Here is a 17,826-nt window from a genome sequence, read left to right as displayed (position 1 = left end):
TGAGCACTCGAGATCCGACTTGAGTAATAATTTAAGTCCAGTTGTTTGGTGTTACGGTCACGGATTTCCCTCCACCTGGAACAACCCTCACCCCTCCACCCCCAAATCCCCGATGATTCGGAGGATTTGCCAGTCTGATCTCTAATGGACCGGGATAACGTGCTAAAATGGAAAGCCCAGAGATACTCACATTAGCTTAATATGGATGTACAGTGTGTGCAAGAGAAACAACAGCCTCGGTAAGAATTATTTTATTTGAGTAGATGGTGACAGGTCTTCGCGTTTAGTACCAACTGTAGGGGTAGGAGCTGAAAAATCACCAATTAATAAAATCAGGTGGGGTGAACATTTGGGGACTTACTCCACAATCGCGGATGACACGCCGTGGTAGGGGAGCCCGACAGCCCGCGACAACGACAACGGGTAGTCCGAAGTCCAGGGGGAATGCAGGATGTCCAGCGTTGAGGGGTACGACCCGATGGCCACTGTCGAGGGGTAGTCGACCACGTACGTGGGGTCAGCAAGGTGGTGCCAGTAATCGAGGGCTAAACTCCGCGCCCCGGCTTTGGGGTACGGCCCCATCTTGGTCAGTTTGGGGGCTGGAACGTGCATTGGGACTCACTGGGGTACGCACGGCGGGACTTACCTTGCCGGGCACGTATGTTTGTGGTGTCGATTACCCTTCGCGGGACCCCGCCCGGTGCTGCAAGAGACTCTTAGAACTTAGGAGGTTTGGGGGTGAGGCACTTACTCGAAGCGTGGGGAGCGCCGTGGCACGCCTGAAACACCTTTGATAAGTGGTACCGAGAGCGTTGGGACTTACCGCAGCGAGGAGGACGGTGGCGCACAGGAGGAGCGTCGCAGGTGCCATTTTTGAAGGAACGCGGAGTCGGCGAGCTTTTATATGTTGTGCGCGCCCATGTTAGAAAAGTTAACGACGCTAGTTTGATGGAAAATCATTAAAAATAATGTCAGAACTTAGCTGTGTTAAATCGGGCCGATTTTGTTGACGCCTCATTGATGCACAATTTTGTGGACTATTAAAAATTTAATTGGAAGAATGATAAGAATTTATCGGCGATCGCCGCCGCTAACATGATTTTGTCGACGGCGAAGAGGAAAAAGAGACAAATGAGTCGAGTGTGGGGTGGCAGTTGGCCGTGAAATGGAGCGGGTGTTTGCCGCTTCGCGTTCAACGCGACAAGTGCTAACGGTCTGACAGGTGTCATCAATTTCGCAATCGGTTCACTTTTTATCACAGTTTTAAACTTGACGCTTCTTCTTGATTAATATTTACGCTTTTTTATGAAGTTTCTTCATATGGACTTTTGCCGCTCACAACGATCAATCAAATTCTGACAGACGTCAGAGTCTTTACTTAGTTTCTTCTTTGTCTAGTTTCGACAGTAGTACATTCTTCAACGATGGCTATTATTCACTCGGATGATTCCACCACTCGCCTACGGCTCGTGTTGGAATTTTCATCCCCTTGAATTATAGCCATTATAATTTTCTTTTCTCAGTCTTTAAAATTTGCCGCTCTTCACTTATCGAACAAGCACTACGACAATCTCATCGTTCTTCTATTCCTCTGTCTGTCAATTTTGAGAAGATAACCGCTGTTTACTTTTTCGTTTGGAAAGGAATCATGAGACACTTATCCCAATTGAAGATTTATTTTTTTTTTAGTTTTTTCAATAAAATTGCTGAAACCCGTTATCGATAAAACATCAACAAAAGTCAACTCGTCCGGATTTGTATTGTTTTTCTTAGAATCCCGTCGGCCTAGGCTTCGTTCTTTGGAGCCTTTCTTGCTTCCAGTGACGCTCGAGGTAAAATGGGGGAGTCGTTATTTGGAGCCTTTCTTGCTTCCAGTGACGCTCGAGGTACAGCGGGGGAGTCGTTATTTGGAGCCTTTCTTGCTTCCAGTGACGCTCGAGGTACAGCGGGGGAGTCGTTATTTGGAACCTTTCTTGCTTCCATTGACATCCGAGGTACAGTGGGGGAGTCGTTATTTGGAGCCTGTCTTGCTTCAGCCTCGCCGTCATCATCTGGGGCCCATCTGAATAGAGGGGCGGTGTCGGCGTCGTCAAATGGGGCCCATCGAGCTTCAGCGTGGGCGTCGCTATCTGGAGCCTTTCTTGCGATAGCCTCGGCGTCGTCATCTGGAGCCCATCGAGCTTCAGCGTGGGCGTCGCTATCTGGAGCCTTTCTTGCGATAGCCTCGGCGTCGTCATCTGGGGCCCATCGAGCTTCAGCGTGGGCATCTGGAGCCTTTCTTGCGATAGCCTCGCCGTCGTCATCTGGGGCCCATCGTGCTTCGGCGTTATCCACCGGCTTGATTATCTACCAAAACAATTCAATCGGTGCCAGATCTGGACCACTCGATACTCACCCCTGCGTGGGCCAGGCCGACGACGAAGGCGCCTATCAGTAAAACAGTGATGTTGAGTTTCATCTTGCCTGGGTTGTCTTCACACTTGAGCTGAACTGCCATTGCCTACAAGATTTCGCGCTTTTATACAAAAAAAAACCTGCGTTATTACCTTTTATGGTGCCATTGTTACAGGGCATAAAAATTGTATCGTTCGTGGAATTATAACAGCGAGATCAATAAAACTTTTTAATAACGTCTTTGACTTGTTTACTCAATCATTGGCAACAAAAAAATTTAAACAATCGATAAAAACGTGAACGTTAACGAGTGTTGAGTTTCGACGGGGAGCGGGACCAACGGACAAACTTTATGCTAAAATCGGACAACAGATGGTAACGGTGAAGCCGGGGGTGGAAATATTTCAAACTGTTTCCACAAATGCGAAATAAATTGCCAGATCTATGGATCGCGAAATATGTTATGTAACATCGATATCTCGGTGTTCCCTGCAAGCTACAAGAAACTGACACATCTTAGTTTACATAACGTTGGCATAAAACACACCTCAGAGCTGTTGCAACGCTTGAATTTGAAAAATTTGTCCACCGTACACGGTGCTACAGCATTCAGGCCGGATTTATTTATCGTTACGTATATTATCAAATCCTCATCAAATTTCTTGTGAGGACTGCGTGTGTGACTAAATCATTTTGTACCTCATCGATTGGGGAATCCTAATATGCACTAATATACTGAACGTCCCATTTAAAAATAAAAGTTTGGTCGTCTAAAATCTTTATGTGTTGGTTTTGTGAGATCAAAGTTTGAGTACGGATCGTCAATGTGGTAGAGTGCGATTAAGTAGAGATGAGCCTGTGGGCGTGGCCATTCTCCGCATCCATTAGCGTACGTAACAGTAGTGATCAGGGGTTGTGAGCTTCAAATTGATTACACAGAAAGAAGACAGAGTCAAACTTCGAGTGGTAACGCGGGTTTTGCACGCCACTGATGGAGAAGCGACTAAGTTTCCTTGTTCTAAACTTGGACAAGCCCAACTATGCTGCACATCTTTATGGCAGGCTCATCTCTGTTGAATCTAGTTTACTGAGTTTATGCGGTTCAAGTCGAGTAAATTAAGAAGGTGTAACGAAAATTTATTAAATATTTCGCTTATGAGGAAGTGTAAAAGAGTAGTTATGACAAGCAAGTTTTTGTGTGATTTTTTAAAGAACCATGTTTACTGTTCGAACCTTCTGTCCGAACTAAAACTTTACATGGCTAGGTTAAATTCTTATAAAGCATTTTATTTTTTGCAATATCAAAACTATGCAAAATGTGTGTTATTGCTTTACCGACCTGTAAGATTTCGATTTGGAATTAATTGAGTTAATTTGTTTTCCTTACAGTAGGGAAATTTACGCTTGTAATTATCTATGTATTTTATTGAAATACAATATTTTTTACTGTAGCAGATGTTAAAGTAAAAAAAAAGATCAAAAGGTCAAGTACCATTTTAACCGCAAAGGTAGATAAAGTGCCACTTTAACAGCAAGGGTAGATAAAGTAATTAGTTTTTTTTTTACTCCAACAACGCTCATAATAACGAGATTTTAAATCCTCACACGATTAGTAATGATTTAAAAAATTGTTTTAATAATAAAATACAAATGCTATAGAAAAAAATAGAATATTATACACCATGATAAAATTTAATTATCTTCTCGAGTGTAAAAACGCTCTAGAAGCTAAAATACAATTTTATCGTCTTGTATAATAAATATCTATAATATTTATTTTAATATTTAGTTAAATTTTTTCATATTGTTACGAATAGTGATAGTGTGGGCTGAGAAGTAATCAAGTGAGTGGAATGAGGAAGTGGGGAGAATAGAAAAACCAATTGTTTAATAAATAAATTTTGATGTTTGACGGTGATAAATAAAGTTTCTTTAAATATTGGAAAATATAGCGAACCCGAATATAGAAATCGTTACAATATATTTAAGCTTAACGGCTTGTTGGAAATAGTAGATTATTTAACAAGTAAAGAAAAGTGGTATTTTTCTAACGAATACAAATGTTTCATTCGTTCCTTCATTCATTTTACATGGGCATCGAAGAATTCTTTTTCTTTCTGGTTGAACCATGCTATTTTTTCGTATATTTTAGATAGAAAATGCCCAAATCTTTAAAATGAAAATTTAAAAATTTACTCTTCTATAATTTTGATCGACAAAATATTAACATAATATTTACCATGACAAGCAGAAATCAACCAAAACTCATATTGGTACAAAGGAAAATATTTTCTTGGAAACATATATTTTAAAGTAAATTTCGAGATATGTATTTCAAAAATCTGAAGAAGCTCTTTCAAATCCACTTTTCATTCAAATCCAGCGAAAAGTGTAACTCAGTGCAAAAAAGATAAGGGTGTTAACAGGAAAAATGATTGCTAACTACTCGTAGAAAAATGTTGCTAATGAAAAATCTGTAAGTTTTCTTTAATGTTTTCCATCCATCAAAGTGGTCCTTGGAAAAAATTGTATACTGGTTAATTTGTTCACTTGTTCTTTTGTTTTGTTCTTGGTTCGTTTGTTCAATTTTTCATCTACTCGTATTCATATGTCCATTTGTTATTTTGTCCATTTGTCAATCTGTCCATTTGTTATTTCGTTTTCGTGTTCATTTCTTCATTTGCCCTTTTGTTCTTTTGTTTGTTTATTCATTTCTCAGTTGTTTTTGTTCATTTGTTCTTTTGGTCATTTGAACTTTTGTTCATTTGTCCATTTGTTTTTTTGTTCAATGATTCATTTTTCCATTTGTCCATTAGACCATTTATCCCTTTGTCCATTTGTCCATTTATCCAATAGTCCATTTATCTATTCGTCCATTTGTTCATTTGTTCTATTGCTCATTTGCCCATTTGTGCTTTTATTCGTTTGTCCATTTCTCCATTTGTTATTTTGTTTTTTTTTTGTTCATTTGTTTATTTGCTCATTGTTGTTTTGTACGTTTGTTCATTTCTCCATTTGTTTTTTTCATCATTTGTCCTTTTGTTCTTTGGTTTAATTGTTCATTTGTTCATTCGCCTATTTGTTCTTTGGTTCATTTGTCCATTAGTTCGTTTGCTTTTTATTCATTTGTTCATTTGTCCATTTGTTATTTCGTTTTCGCATTCATTTATTCATTTGCTCCTTTGTTTGTTTATTCATTTCTCCAGTTGTTTTTGTTTATGTGTTCTTTTGTTCATTTGTCCATTTGACGATTTGTTCATTTGTTCATTTGTCCTTTTGTTCATTTGTTCAATTATCCATTTGTTTTTTTGTTCAACTGTTCATTTCTCCATTTGTCCATTAGAACATTCATCCCTTCGTCCATTTGTTCATTTATCCAATTATCCATTTATTCATTCGTTCATTTGTCCATTTGTTTATTTTTTATCATTTGTCATTTTGTTCTTTGGTTCATTTGTTCATTTGTCCATTTGTTATTTCGTTTTCGCGTTCATTTATTCATTTGTTCTTTTGTTTATTTGACGATTTGTTCAATTATTGTTTTGTTCATTTGCCCTTTTATTCATTTGTTCAATGGTTCAAATATCCATTTGTTTTTTTTTTTTTAGCTGTTCATTTCTCCAATTGTCCATTTATTCATTCGTCCATTTGTTCTATTGTTTATTTGCCCATTTGTTCTTTTGTTCGTTTGTCCATTATTCCATTTGTTATTTGTTTTTTTTTTATTCACTTGTTTATTTGCCATTTGTTCTTTTGTTCGTTTATACATTTCTCTATTTGTTTTTTTTGTGATTTGTTCTTTTCTTCATTTGTCCATTTATCCATTTGTCCTTATGTTTTTTGTCCTTTTGTTCGTTTATTCAATCGTTCTTTTGTTCTTTTGTTCAATCGTTCTTTTGTTCATTTGTTCTTTGATTCAATTGTTCCCCATTTATCCGTTTGTCCTTTCTCCTTTTGTCCTTTTTCCCTTTTGCCCCTTTGTCATTTTGTTCATTTGTCCATTTGTCCATTTGTTCTTTTGCTCATTTGTTCTTTTATCCAATTGTCCATTTGTCTAATGGTCCAATGGTCCATTTATCCATTTGTCCTTATGCCTTTTTGTCCTTTTGTCTTTTGTTCATCTGTTATTTTGCTTATTTGTCCATCTGTTCTTTTGTCCTTTTGTCCTTTTGTCCTTTTGTCCATTTATCCATTTATTCATTTGTCCATTTGTCCATGTGTCCATTTTCCCCATTTATCCGTTTGTCCTTTCTCTTTTTGTCGTTTTTCCCTTTTGCCCCTTTGTCATTTTGTTCTTTTGTAATTTTGTTCATTTGTCCATTTGTTCTTTTGCTTTGGACAATTGGACAAAAGAACAAATGGACAAATGTCCATTTGTCCAATGGTCCATTTATCCATTTGGTCCATTTATCCATTTGTCCATTTATCCATTTGTCCATTTATCCATTTGTCCATTTATCCATTTGTCCATTTATCCATTTGTCCATTTGTCCATTTGTCCATTTGTCCATTTGTCCATTTGTCCATTTATCCATTTGTCCATTTATCCATTTGTCCTTTTGTCTTTTGTTCATCTGTTCTTTTGCTTATTTGTCCATTTGTTCTTTTGTCCTTCTGTCCTTTCTCCATTTGTCCATTTGCCCATTTGTCTAATTGTCCATTTGTTCTTTTGTTCACTTGTTTATTTTTCCACTTGTTTATTTGTTTATATATTTATTTCATTAGCTTATCTTGAAAAATATTTCATTAGATTGTTGAAAAAGAAAGTAGGTAGTTTTTGGTATGTTGTTGTTGTTACAGCAAATGTGACAATTTGAACAATACCGTGTTGAACTCTTCGTCAATTTAATTTTTATGTGACAATGTTTTCATGATTGGTGTGACAATGAAAAATATTAATCACTAGAAAATCACTCATATTTTCATTGTTCACATCAATAATGTTTTGGGAATAAAATTCGTTGCGAATTTCGATCCGGTGATCATTAATTTTACACTCCATTTCGTTATTATTTTGTGTTAAGTGATCACGTCTTCATTATCATAAAAAATGTTATTGATTATTATTATTATTTTGTGTTGTGAGGAGGGCGCCACGCCGTCTCCAACCCGCCCTTAACGTTGGACCCCGATCCCTCCAAAAATTCCCCATCAAGTCCCATCTTCCGGCCCCGGTCCGGGTCACCTGCCTCCGGAAAAACTGCACCGTCGCGTGAAAATCTCCGGAAAATTGGAAAAGCCCCGTTGTCGCGCGTCCGCAAAAAGAAAAACACGCATTTACAGGCGTTCTCGCGTCGTTTTTCCCTTTATTGAATTTCGCCGCGATATGGACGCCGTCTTTTTCCAATACAATCTTTTGTAAGTCCGGGAGTCCGGGCGCTGAAAGGGACACCGGAACCAGCCGGAAATGTTTTAGTCAAATCAGTTGAATTTATATTCCGGAGCACACGGTGCTGGACGCCAGACGAGAGGGGCTCCGGGGATCCGGGATTCCTGACGCTCGCTCCAACCGAAATCCGGAACAAAAGGAGTTTTCCGGTATTGAAATCGAATGTAGATCGGCTGTTAGATTCTCCCGGATTTATCCCGCCGCTCAAGAACACGCCGTGGTAGTTTGGTTCAGTGATGCGCCATGGGCGCCGCAATAAACCTCATTTGCCCCACCGATATTGTCAATGGCGCTGCTGACGCTAATTTTCATTGCTGTAATGAATGTCCCCAAATATTGATTAAATCTATATTTATTTCGTCACAAATCCAATTTTAAACACTTTCTTCCATTTTTGCCGCCATTGTGAAAAATTAAAAAACAAGGTACAGAGTGGAAAAAAAAACAAATTAATTTTGAGTCGAGGGGGCTGTGACTGCAGCCAGAAGCCATATTGCGGTTTTTGTTTGCTAGTTGTTGGTAGCAACGCCATAAATAGCGTTTGTCACGTTCTGAACTATATTACTCGTTATTAATCGACTCGTATTAGTCGTTTATTTTCGTCACGGCGCGTTTATTTCGTACCGATAAATTTGATGGGATATCGACTCTGTCACCGAAAATAGTTTATGGGACACCCACACTCATTCCCATAACTTAAGCAGGCATTTTCCGGGAGCAAACTCCAACCCGAAACATGTAGACATTGGAGAAAAAACAACAGACTCGTTGATTAGTTCAGACAACTGTCAAACGTCAAAAAGGATTGACATTTGTTTGGGGAGTATTGCCAAGATGTATTTGTCAAAGTTGGCACGAGAATGAGAGTGACGTAAGCAAGAGTGGGGTGGTACAATCCGGGACGTACGTCCTATCTCGTGGCTCCCACCTGTTCAAATCGCGTCTAGTCGAAAACCCGTTGGCCAAACGGGAGTGTCTGCCCCCGAAACCGTCCCCGCTCCCGTTTATTGAACCGCACATCAATCCCGTAAGTAAAACAACAAAACTGGCTCCGTCACCGTGTCCGAAGGTATTAATAGCCCGACTATTTCTGTCTTCCTTCCATCTTATTTCAGTTGAGCGCCGGGCTCCTCACCACGCACTGACGCGTACCGAAACCTCCATCGACGGACGAAAGAACGGCCCCAAGTGAGCTCGTCCAGTGTTTATTTTAATAATCCCACCGAAAATAAACGGCTGAGCGTTAAGCCGGCCCCACAAGAACGCGACCTTGAGTGCGACTCCGACCTCGACCGGGCTGTGGCGCTAGCAGAGGTGAGGGACATAACCTCGCTTTTCCTTGAGTGGCGATTTCCTCCGTGCTCGGGGAGAGTTAAAAATCTCGTCGGCCGTAACGAGGATAACTCGCGATTGGTTTCCCGTCTTGGGGCGAGGCGGCGGAGATGTAATAAAGCGAAACCGCGGAACACGATAAAGGAAACATTTTTCAAAGGTGATAATTGGGTTTTCTTTTATTGCGTCGTCTTTCGCGAGTTTAAAGGAATCGATAATAAAACAAGGGGGCGGTGATTGGCTGTGCGGTCGTTTCGTCTGCAAAGACTGACGCTTGCAACTTTAATATTTATCGAATCATTCACTTCTCCTCATTTCTCTTTTAACACATTAAGACTGACAACCCTTGACAACCAACCAACCACTCCTGAATTACTTCGTACGACTATGGAAACTTTCAACCACTTTTATGATTTCCTAAAACCAAGTAAGCTGAAACGAGAGCCTAGTCGTAGATGAAACCGTACAACAAACATGCAATTTGACACAACAAAAGCGAAGTCGTAGATTGACTCATACGAAAATGGATGCACTTGTTATTGGCACAGTTTCAAGAGAGTTTTGATGTCACAGCTTTGTTTGAATTAGTGTGGTGCACCGTGAAAGAAGTAAGTTGAGTCGTAGATCAGTTCAGACGATTGTTAACTATTAAATATTTGATTTCTTTGGTTTTTTTTTGAGTTTTTTAAAATACTTTTTGATTGTATTGTGTTAAAGGTTATAACAGGTAAAAGTTATGTCGTAGATTAAGTCATACGAGTTTTGAGGTTATGTAGAAGGGTGCAATAGAATGCAGCTTTCATTGTGAATGTTAATTTGTGGGCAGAGTCTTTGGAGTAATTCACTTAGTGCAGTACCACCCCATTTGCAATTTTGTGTGGTTAACTTAGCATTTCTCGGTAGAAAAAGTGTGGGAAGAGTCCAGAGTCCAGACAAAATCAAATGGAAATCTCTGGAATTTATGTACTCCCTCCGGACTCCTATGTTTACTTTTCCCATTAAATCTGAGACGCAACCCCTTGCGTCAAGTCTCGCAACCGAAATGATTTTTTCCGCCCCCACCCCGACACACTCAAGCCAAGATTGATCAAGCCCCCGAAACAAATTACTTTAATTAAAAATCAAGCCCGCACCCTCACTATCCTACTCCACATAACTCTCGCCCCCGAAGGGGCGGCGAACACGAGTAAACATCGGCACGTCTGCCAAACTCAAGAATTGATATTTTCCGGCGAAAAGTTTAAAGCCTCCCCGACCGGGCCGAGTCAAGCGTTTGGACGGATCATCCCTGCCGCCGGCCCACCCCCGCTGAACTTTCAACTTTGTACTTAACTGTTCACCGCAATATGTTTAGTTCACATAGGAAAATGAAAACCATATCTCGCTTGTCGGAAAGCACGTGTAATGTAAACGGAACTAGCCGGAATTAATTAGGAGCGTGCCCCCGGGCGGCGGGACGGGGGCGGCGAACATCGCATCCTGTAATTATGAGCGGGGTGGATCGATCGCCGAAATCGGGGGGAATTTTTGCGATCGCGGTCGGGGAAAATCACCAGCACGGGTGGTAGTCGGCGGGATCATTTCACTCCTTTGCAAAAACTGTCTACAGCTGTGTATGCGCGGGGGCAATTTCAAGCAGCAGACCCCTTGATTAGACGTTGGATGCACGCGTGGTGTTTGGTGTGATAATATTTAGACCAGAATATGTTTTGAATATGTGTTTTTTTGCATTGAAGTATTTGACACGTTTATTTGCGAGCAAAAAATTTATCTGGCATCTGCGATTTGTCCAAAATGACATAATTAGCGAATATATTGACCGAAAGTGTTAAGAAAATAATCCACGAAGAAATATTGACACTTTGGATTTTTGAAATTGGATTTTTAACACAAATATTGAGAGGAGTGATGCAGAGGTGTAAAAATAAGTGGAATATAAAGGGGCAGTGGCTCCAAAGAGAGGTTTATTTTTATTGTTCTTGTACTATTATCTCTCATCTGTCAAAAATATGTTACTATTTCGTTACCATATTTTATTTATTTTTTATTCCACTTAAAGTGAATCAGCCTTCAAGGAACCCACACTTGAACCCTCTTGACCAAATCATTTCAACTACTTCACATTTATTTCAGTCCGACAAGGCACGCAGACATCCGTGACCTTGAAAGAATATGTCACCCAAGATGGACGGTGCAATGGCGTCGGCGCCCAATCACGTTCACCTGTTCCGCCGCGACTGTTCCGTTCGATTCTTGATGGTGTTAGACGTCATAAATTGCGTCTTCCTTCGTAATTAATCAGCCGCAGGCCGATGGATGACGCTCGCCAGACTCTCTATTTAAAACTCCCGTTTTAACAACCGCACTGGGCAATAAAAATCGCGAAACAAAACAAAACAGGGCACGTCTGTTCTGTGTAGAGACCGGTCGTGTTTATTTCTTCTGTTGGAAACATATCTAGCAGTTGTGTAATCGCGGCAAAACCGCAACGTCATAAAATCTTCCAAAGTAAACCGTATAAAATTTTATATTATTGCCGCCGAAGTGCCCTCTAAATTAAGAAAATAAACGAGGTGGAGTGGAGTTCGGGATGAACGGCCGTGGGTCGGAGGAATTCCAGACGCGGATGTTCTTGCATCCAGTCGTGATTATTAGTTGATACCAAATTGTTGCACAAGGTGGTCAATTTGGCTGTGAATGACCTATGTCAAGTCGTAGATTGGTTCGTATCAGCATTACATGTCGTAAATTCTAGAAACAAGTAAATTAAATTAAATTAAATAGCTTATTGTATACACACATGTACAAACAATATAAAAATCAAATCACCACGGTGTAGATTTTGAAGATGATTTAAATCAACTTTAAATGGTTAGATTCAATGACAGAAAATTACTTGTTTAGTTTTGTTCTTGTTCTTCTTCTGTCTGGCTGTTTTTCTGGTCTATTTCTTTCCCATTGCCTTCTTGATGGTGTTTTTGTTCTTATCCCGTTTTAACTCTGTTCTTGTTGTGTCTTTCTGTTCCAGTTTTATTCTAACTTGTCCCGTTCTTCATCTCATCGAGTCCCAGTTCTTTCAAGGTTCTGTCTTATTTTGATAAACTCATCAAGATTCTGTCCCTATCCTGCATTATCCCATTGTATTCTGATTATGTTCTCCTCATTATTTCTTCTAGTGAAACTTCTAATTTCTCTTGTTCGGTTTTGTTCTATTCAAGTCGTAATCTGTCTTGTCCACTTCTGTTCTATCCAAGTCCTAATCTATCTTCCGGTTTTGTTCTATTCAAGTCGTAATCTGTCTTGTCTACTTCTGTTCTATCCAAGTCCTAATCTATCTTGCTTAGTTCTGTTCCATCTAAGTCTAAAATCTATCTTGTCTGGTTCCGCTGTACCTAGATCTTAATGTATTGTGTTAAATTCTATTCTATGCAAGTTCTAATCTATCTTGCTTGGTTCTGTTCTATCCAAGTCCTAATCTATGGTGTTTGGTTTTGTTCTATTATACATATTTCTAATCTATAATATCTAATTCTATTCTATTCAAGTCTATTGTATCGAGATTTCCTCGAGTCGTAATCTATCGATCTATCCCAACCTAATCCGTCTTGTCTAGTACTATCCAAGTCCTAATCTATTGTCTCTAAATTTGCTCGATTTATTTCTAATAAATCTTGTCCAGTTCTGTTCTATCCAAGTTCTATTCTATCTTATTTAGTTCTGTTCTGTTCTTCCTTCTTCCTTCTCTGCCTTCTTTAATTTTGTGCTGTCTTTCAAGTCCTAATCTATCTTGTACAGTTTTGATTCTTCCAAGTCCTAATTTATATTGTCTAGTTCTGCTATATCTACATACTTTCTTCTTTTCTGTTCTCTCTTGTCTTGTCTGATTTTACACAGATTTTATTTAGTCTGCCTTGTATTGTTCTGTTTTGACCACAACATATTTTCTCCTTCTGTCTAAGTTCCCTTCTGTTATATCTTGTCCTATTCTGTTGAAATCTTCTACACCTTTGTATTATTCTATCTTTTAAGTCGTGTCTTTTCCTTTTATTTTCTTTTAATTTTGCCAACTCTTGCCTCGTTTCGTCTCATCTTTTATCGTTCTGAATTTTTTAGCTCTTCTATCTTATTCTATTATGTCTTACTTTGATTCTGTTTGGTACCTATTACTTTTTCTTTGCTCTGCCCTAGTAATTTGTTGTTTTCTCTTTCTTCTAATCTCTTGTTCTTTACTTTACTTTATTGTTTCTTGCTCCACTTTAGCCCGTTCTCGTATTTTCTATTCCATCACGATCACCTTTTTTTAAAAATAATTCCACTTAATTAGTAGATTCAAATGTTTTACAAAGCACCGATTTTAGATGAATATTATCGTCACCTCCAAGGTGAGTCTTGAAATGCGAATATTTTGAAGATCACTCAGCAAGTTAGCCAACTTTAAAATGGCGAATGCGCCGCGTGAAATTCTTGCTCAACATAACCTAAAAACCTAATTTGTCCAAATTTATTGACAGCTAATGACACGTGAACGGATTTATCAGCAACCTGACTTCTTCAACTCACGGCTTCCTAGATTAATAAGAGTCAAAGCCTCTAATACGGCTGGTCGAGTTCATCAGTTGCAAGCATTTTTTCTGTTCCTGAGAGGGCGCCACTATACATTTGTGTATTTGGCTGCTTAACCGCGTACAAATCTCATTTTAAAAAGAATCGTAATTTGTATGTTACATACTCTACTTCAAAAAGTAGATTATTGATAGAAAAAAAAACATTAATACGATTTTTCATTCATTTAAATTAAAAAATATTCGTTTTTTGGTAGAGGGCGCTACTATACTTTTGGCTTTTGAAGGAACAGACAGTTCAAGGAACTCGACCAGCCGTATTAGAGGCTTCGACTCTTTTAATCTAGGAAGCCGTGCTTCAACTAAAACCTTCTCAAAGAAAGACGCGTAATGACTAACTGTCAACTGTCAAATATTTGACAGATGTGGCACGTCACTTCTACCGCTGTCAACATGCGAAATCAAGTATGTCACTGTTCTTCCAAAATCCTCGTAGCTTTTCTACTTTTGTTCTTCTGCAACAGCCGCCCCCGCGCAATTAAATCTCGCCTGTTTACGCTACATTTTGGCAAGAATCGTCGACATCCGTTCTCCTCCGCGTGCGTCTTGGCGGATTATTAATATTTAAACGATCGGCCGGTGTTTCGCTTAATGGCCGATTATTGTTTAATCGAGAAGCGGTGTTAACGGAAATTGCGCCATTAAAGGCGGCGGCCCGAAAAATCACAAACACTTGCCGGAACGCGATTTGACGCTGCGGTCGTGCCCCCATTTAGGTGCCCTGCTGCGATTACGTTTTCTCTAGCAAATTGTTATAACAACTGTCATGTTGTGGCCCAACGCGCACCCGCTGACACGGCATTCAGGCCGCATTATTCTGTCTCCGTGGATGTTATTATCAAGTGATGCGAAAATTTGTTAGAAAAACTGTGACACTGTAAAAAATATATAAAATTATACAGAGTGATTCTACATACATGCGAGAAAAATTTCAGAGTTATTTCTTGAATAATTTTCATAATAAAAGTTCACATAAATGTATGTCCGAAACAGCAGTTTTCAAGTTACAGGGTGTTTAATTAAAAAAATGCACACTTTCAAAAAGCCCAAAAGTGTCTCGAATTACATACTCGTATTTCGTGTGATGCGGTTACGTAGGTCGAAGGTGATCGAAAAAAGAAATGAGTCTTTACCTATCAGATGTAGCTGGTATAAAAGTAAAGACAGATTTTTCTCTGTTTTTGAAATTCAACTTAACAAGTTGTTCGGCGAGCAAAGTGTTGAAACTATTTGAAACTCTTGTATTTTTTTATTATTAAATACCCTTTTAACAGTGTTTGTGTTGTAAATTGTTTATTTACATAAAGGTAAACAAAGTTAACAAAGGTTTGTGGTGAGACTCTTGAGGGAGCTCGAATGATCATATGAATAATGTTTGATTTGTCCATGAGTGCATCCCTTTTATAGCCTGGCTGGCGATGGGGCGGCACGCTCCGACGGCGCGCAGCTGATGATGAGGGTAGGGGCCCAGCGATTAGATTCTCGCTGGCGACGGTAGCGCTTCGAAAGAGTTAGTACGGGGCGCTTTGGTACTACATCCGTAATTTATGCTACACCTTGTAATATGAAAACTATGCGGTTTTGGACCCATATGTATATGAACTTTCATGATGGAAATCACTTGAGGAATCACCCTCTAAAATTTTTTCATTTATTAAGAATCACCCTGTATATGAAAATTTGACAATTTGGACATTTTAATCAATTTTGAAGTTTAATCCATAGTCAGTCAGAAGTACCAAGTGTATCTGATAATGGATTGACAGCCAAATAAAAGCACAAAGGACTTAAAGAATCATTTTGAGCAATCCCTCTTCTAATTGGTTTTGGATTATAATTTTTGATTACCAACACTGACGCTGATTGCAGTTTGCAATGATTTTATCATGTGTTTAAAAACAATTGTTAATGAATGTATTTAAAAATTGTAAATAGCCATGACTGTGACCTTGAATTCTGTGCCTCTTAATAGTCAATAAAACTGCGTAAATATTACATTAATTGCTCTTTTATTTGCTCCACTATAATGGAGTCAGTTGTTCTTTACAACCAAAATTGTCCTTGATACAACGGTTTTGTTCTTAATTAATTTTCTTGTTTTTCCAACAATGATTGTACAGTTATTTATGCAATAAGGTGGCAATTTTTTTCATCAGTCGTACATTTCTTCCATTTAGTTAATTTCCTTTTTATTTGTTATTAAAAATTGAAATATCTACCGTCAAGATTTTCGATGTTCTTCTGTTGGCAACGCAATGACAGACTATTATTATTACCTCCCGTACAAAACTTACCTCAACGCCGACTATTATTATCTATTCATGTATATTTTCGTCGTTTAATCTAAATTTAACGTGAACGAATGCGACAATCTGTTTTGAGTCGTATTGACTACTAACAGCCAAATTTACTACTGCCAACCTCACATAAAAAAATCACCACTTAGGACCACACAAAGCTGCAAAATAGTTTATTTTGATTTAGAAATTTCTGGTTTTGGTAAATACGCCTACAACTTACAAACAGCTATGAAGTGTGAAACGAATCCTTTATTATCTATTTACATCAATCCATGGAAATTTATTTCACCAAGCTCTAGAGAAGTTACTGCTTTAGCAAATATAAAAGGAAAATTGTTTGTCAATGAAAAAAGAGTAGCCGGTTCCGTCACAGACTGATTTATAAGAATTTCTAGTATTTTTAAGGCTTTCATCACTTGTCCGGTTGGGGCACTCGCCTACGTCTCGGACGCCCAACTTCCGTCCTCGTGATTAAGTGCACTATTTTGCTCACTTGTATTGAAAGTAGTTATTTTTTCACTTCTAAAATGCGCCATACGAAAGTATTCATCTCTATGTTTTAATTTTTTTGTGTAATGGCCCCAAGAGTTTCACCTTTTTTAATAAAACGTCAAAACAATTCGACTTGACAAGCTGATTTTTTTCTATTTAAAAAAATACATTATTAAATAAATACTACTGTTATAATCGGGTGTTCATTTAAATTTATCCTCAAAGTTAGCGTTAACGAGTCGATTGTGAGTGAAAGCACAAACAACGCAAAAAGTGAGGTTAGATTTAAACAGCTGATCCGTAATCCTTGGTGCGTTCACAATCGACTCTTCAACGCCTATTTTAAGGATAAATTGTTAATAATTAGTATTGTTTTTATGGCTCAGCTAAAACTCCAAGAAGAAACAATTCCGTTGCCCCCGACTTTCGCCTCTCTCTCTGTTTTGGCGGCAGAGCCTGCAACTTTTTTTGTCGGCTGCTCCACCGTGTCTGGAATGTAATTAGCTGCGCTTGTTCGCGTTGCATGTATCGGTTTAATCGATTCGCAAAATTTTCCATGAACTCGTCAATGCCGGCGGCGCTGCCGTCGCGATTCTTCCCGTCAAAACGAAAAATGGCTCGACGTCAACACCGAGAAAGAACAAAGCAGCTTCTGTTTGGACGTTCGCGGCCCACAAATAATTATTGTCTGGGTTGGGGGCGGCGGGGCCGTTGCAGGATGCGCCGTTTGATTATTAGGTTATTTAGTTAATGAATGATTTATGGAGTGGGACAAATTGGTCGGCGGTGTCTGCTTTGATGTCGCACGTTCGGCTCATTCAATGGACCAAATCAATCTGTTTTCATCTGGCACCGGTGGCGCTATTAGCTTATTATCCAGAACCGGGGACGGTTCTTTGTCGAGCGCCGGATTGCCGCCATTTAAAGATGGCGGAGTGGTTTATAGAGAGGTGTTCGGTTTGTGTGGAACCGCGAGCGCCACCTCATTAAAGTCCATAAACAAGATTTTATGAAGGCCGTAAATTTTGGTTGGGCGAGAAATGGAAGGATTGGCGGGTGGGGACGGTGTGCGGGCGCCATTTTGCTCTATGGGCTTTCGGCTTGGGTTTCACTGGATCTGACACACAAGAAAGAAGAAAATGAAGATTTTCGCGTCTTTTTAGATTTTTCTTTCTTTATGTTTTTTTTTTTCGATTTCTTCACGAACAGGATTTTTTGATATTTAAATTAGTGCTGCCAACTGAAACATGATAGTCAATTGATTTTTTTCCAATATCTACTCATTACATTATATAAG

The 17,826-nt window shown here is 39.0% G+C and overlaps 2 protein-coding genes across 4 annotated transcripts in view; one reads left to right on the top strand and one right to left on the bottom strand.

Annotated features, from left to right (window-relative positions):
* Nucleotides 1–235: 235 nt before the first annotated feature.
* On the bottom strand, nt 236–905 carry LOC138129824 (uncharacterized). Its single transcript, XM_069046125.1, has 5 exons — nt 824–905; nt 752–779; nt 647–703; nt 362–599; nt 236–308 (listed from the first exon to the last, which is right to left on the bottom strand). The coding sequence occupies exons 1-5, from the start codon at nt 869–871 to the stop codon at nt 284–286; spliced, it is 396 nt and encodes a 131-aa protein (XP_068902226.1). The 5' UTR covers nt 872–905; the 3' UTR covers nt 236–283.
* Nucleotides 906–8,670: 7,765 nt separating this feature from the next.
* The window catches only part of LOC138129820 (potassium channel subfamily K member 17-like), a 142,067-nt gene continuing 132,911 nt past the window's right edge, over nt 8,671–17,826 (top strand). Inside the window, exons 1-2 of one of the 3 annotated variants that reach the window (XR_011159399.1) lie at nt 8,671–8,810; nt 8,899–9,097. The gene's annotated coding sequence lies outside the window, so the exon portion shown is untranslated. Of the gene's footprint in view, nt 8,811–8,898; nt 9,098–9,148; nt 9,276–17,826 lie in introns of those variants that run through there. The other 2 variants (XR_011159401.1, XR_011159400.1) reach the window with 2 other exon arrangements.

This window comes from Tenebrio molitor, chromosome 4 (assembly GCF_963966145.1).
Source record: "Tenebrio molitor chromosome 4, icTenMoli1.1, whole genome shotgun sequence".
Lineage (NCBI taxonomy): Eukaryota > Metazoa > Arthropoda > Insecta > Coleoptera > Tenebrionidae > Tenebrio > Tenebrio molitor.
This window is presented reverse-complemented; position numbering and strand designations above follow the sequence as displayed.

What these genes read in the sequence shown, in the direction of transcription:
- LOC138129824 (XM_069046125.1), bottom strand. Translation starts at nt 871, where the DNA reads ATGGCACCTGCGACGCTCCTCCTGTGCGCCACCGTCCTCCTCGCTGCG. An exon ending in CCACCGTCCTCCTCGCTGCG is followed by an intron (nt 780 to 823) that starts GTAAGTCCCAAC and finishes AAGGTGTTTCAG; the next exon opens with GCGTGCCACGGCGCTCCCCA. An exon ending in AAACATACGTGCCCGGCAAG is followed by an intron (nt 600 to 646) that starts GTAAGTCCCGCC and finishes TGCACGTTCCAG; the next exon opens with CCCCCAAACTGACCAAGATG.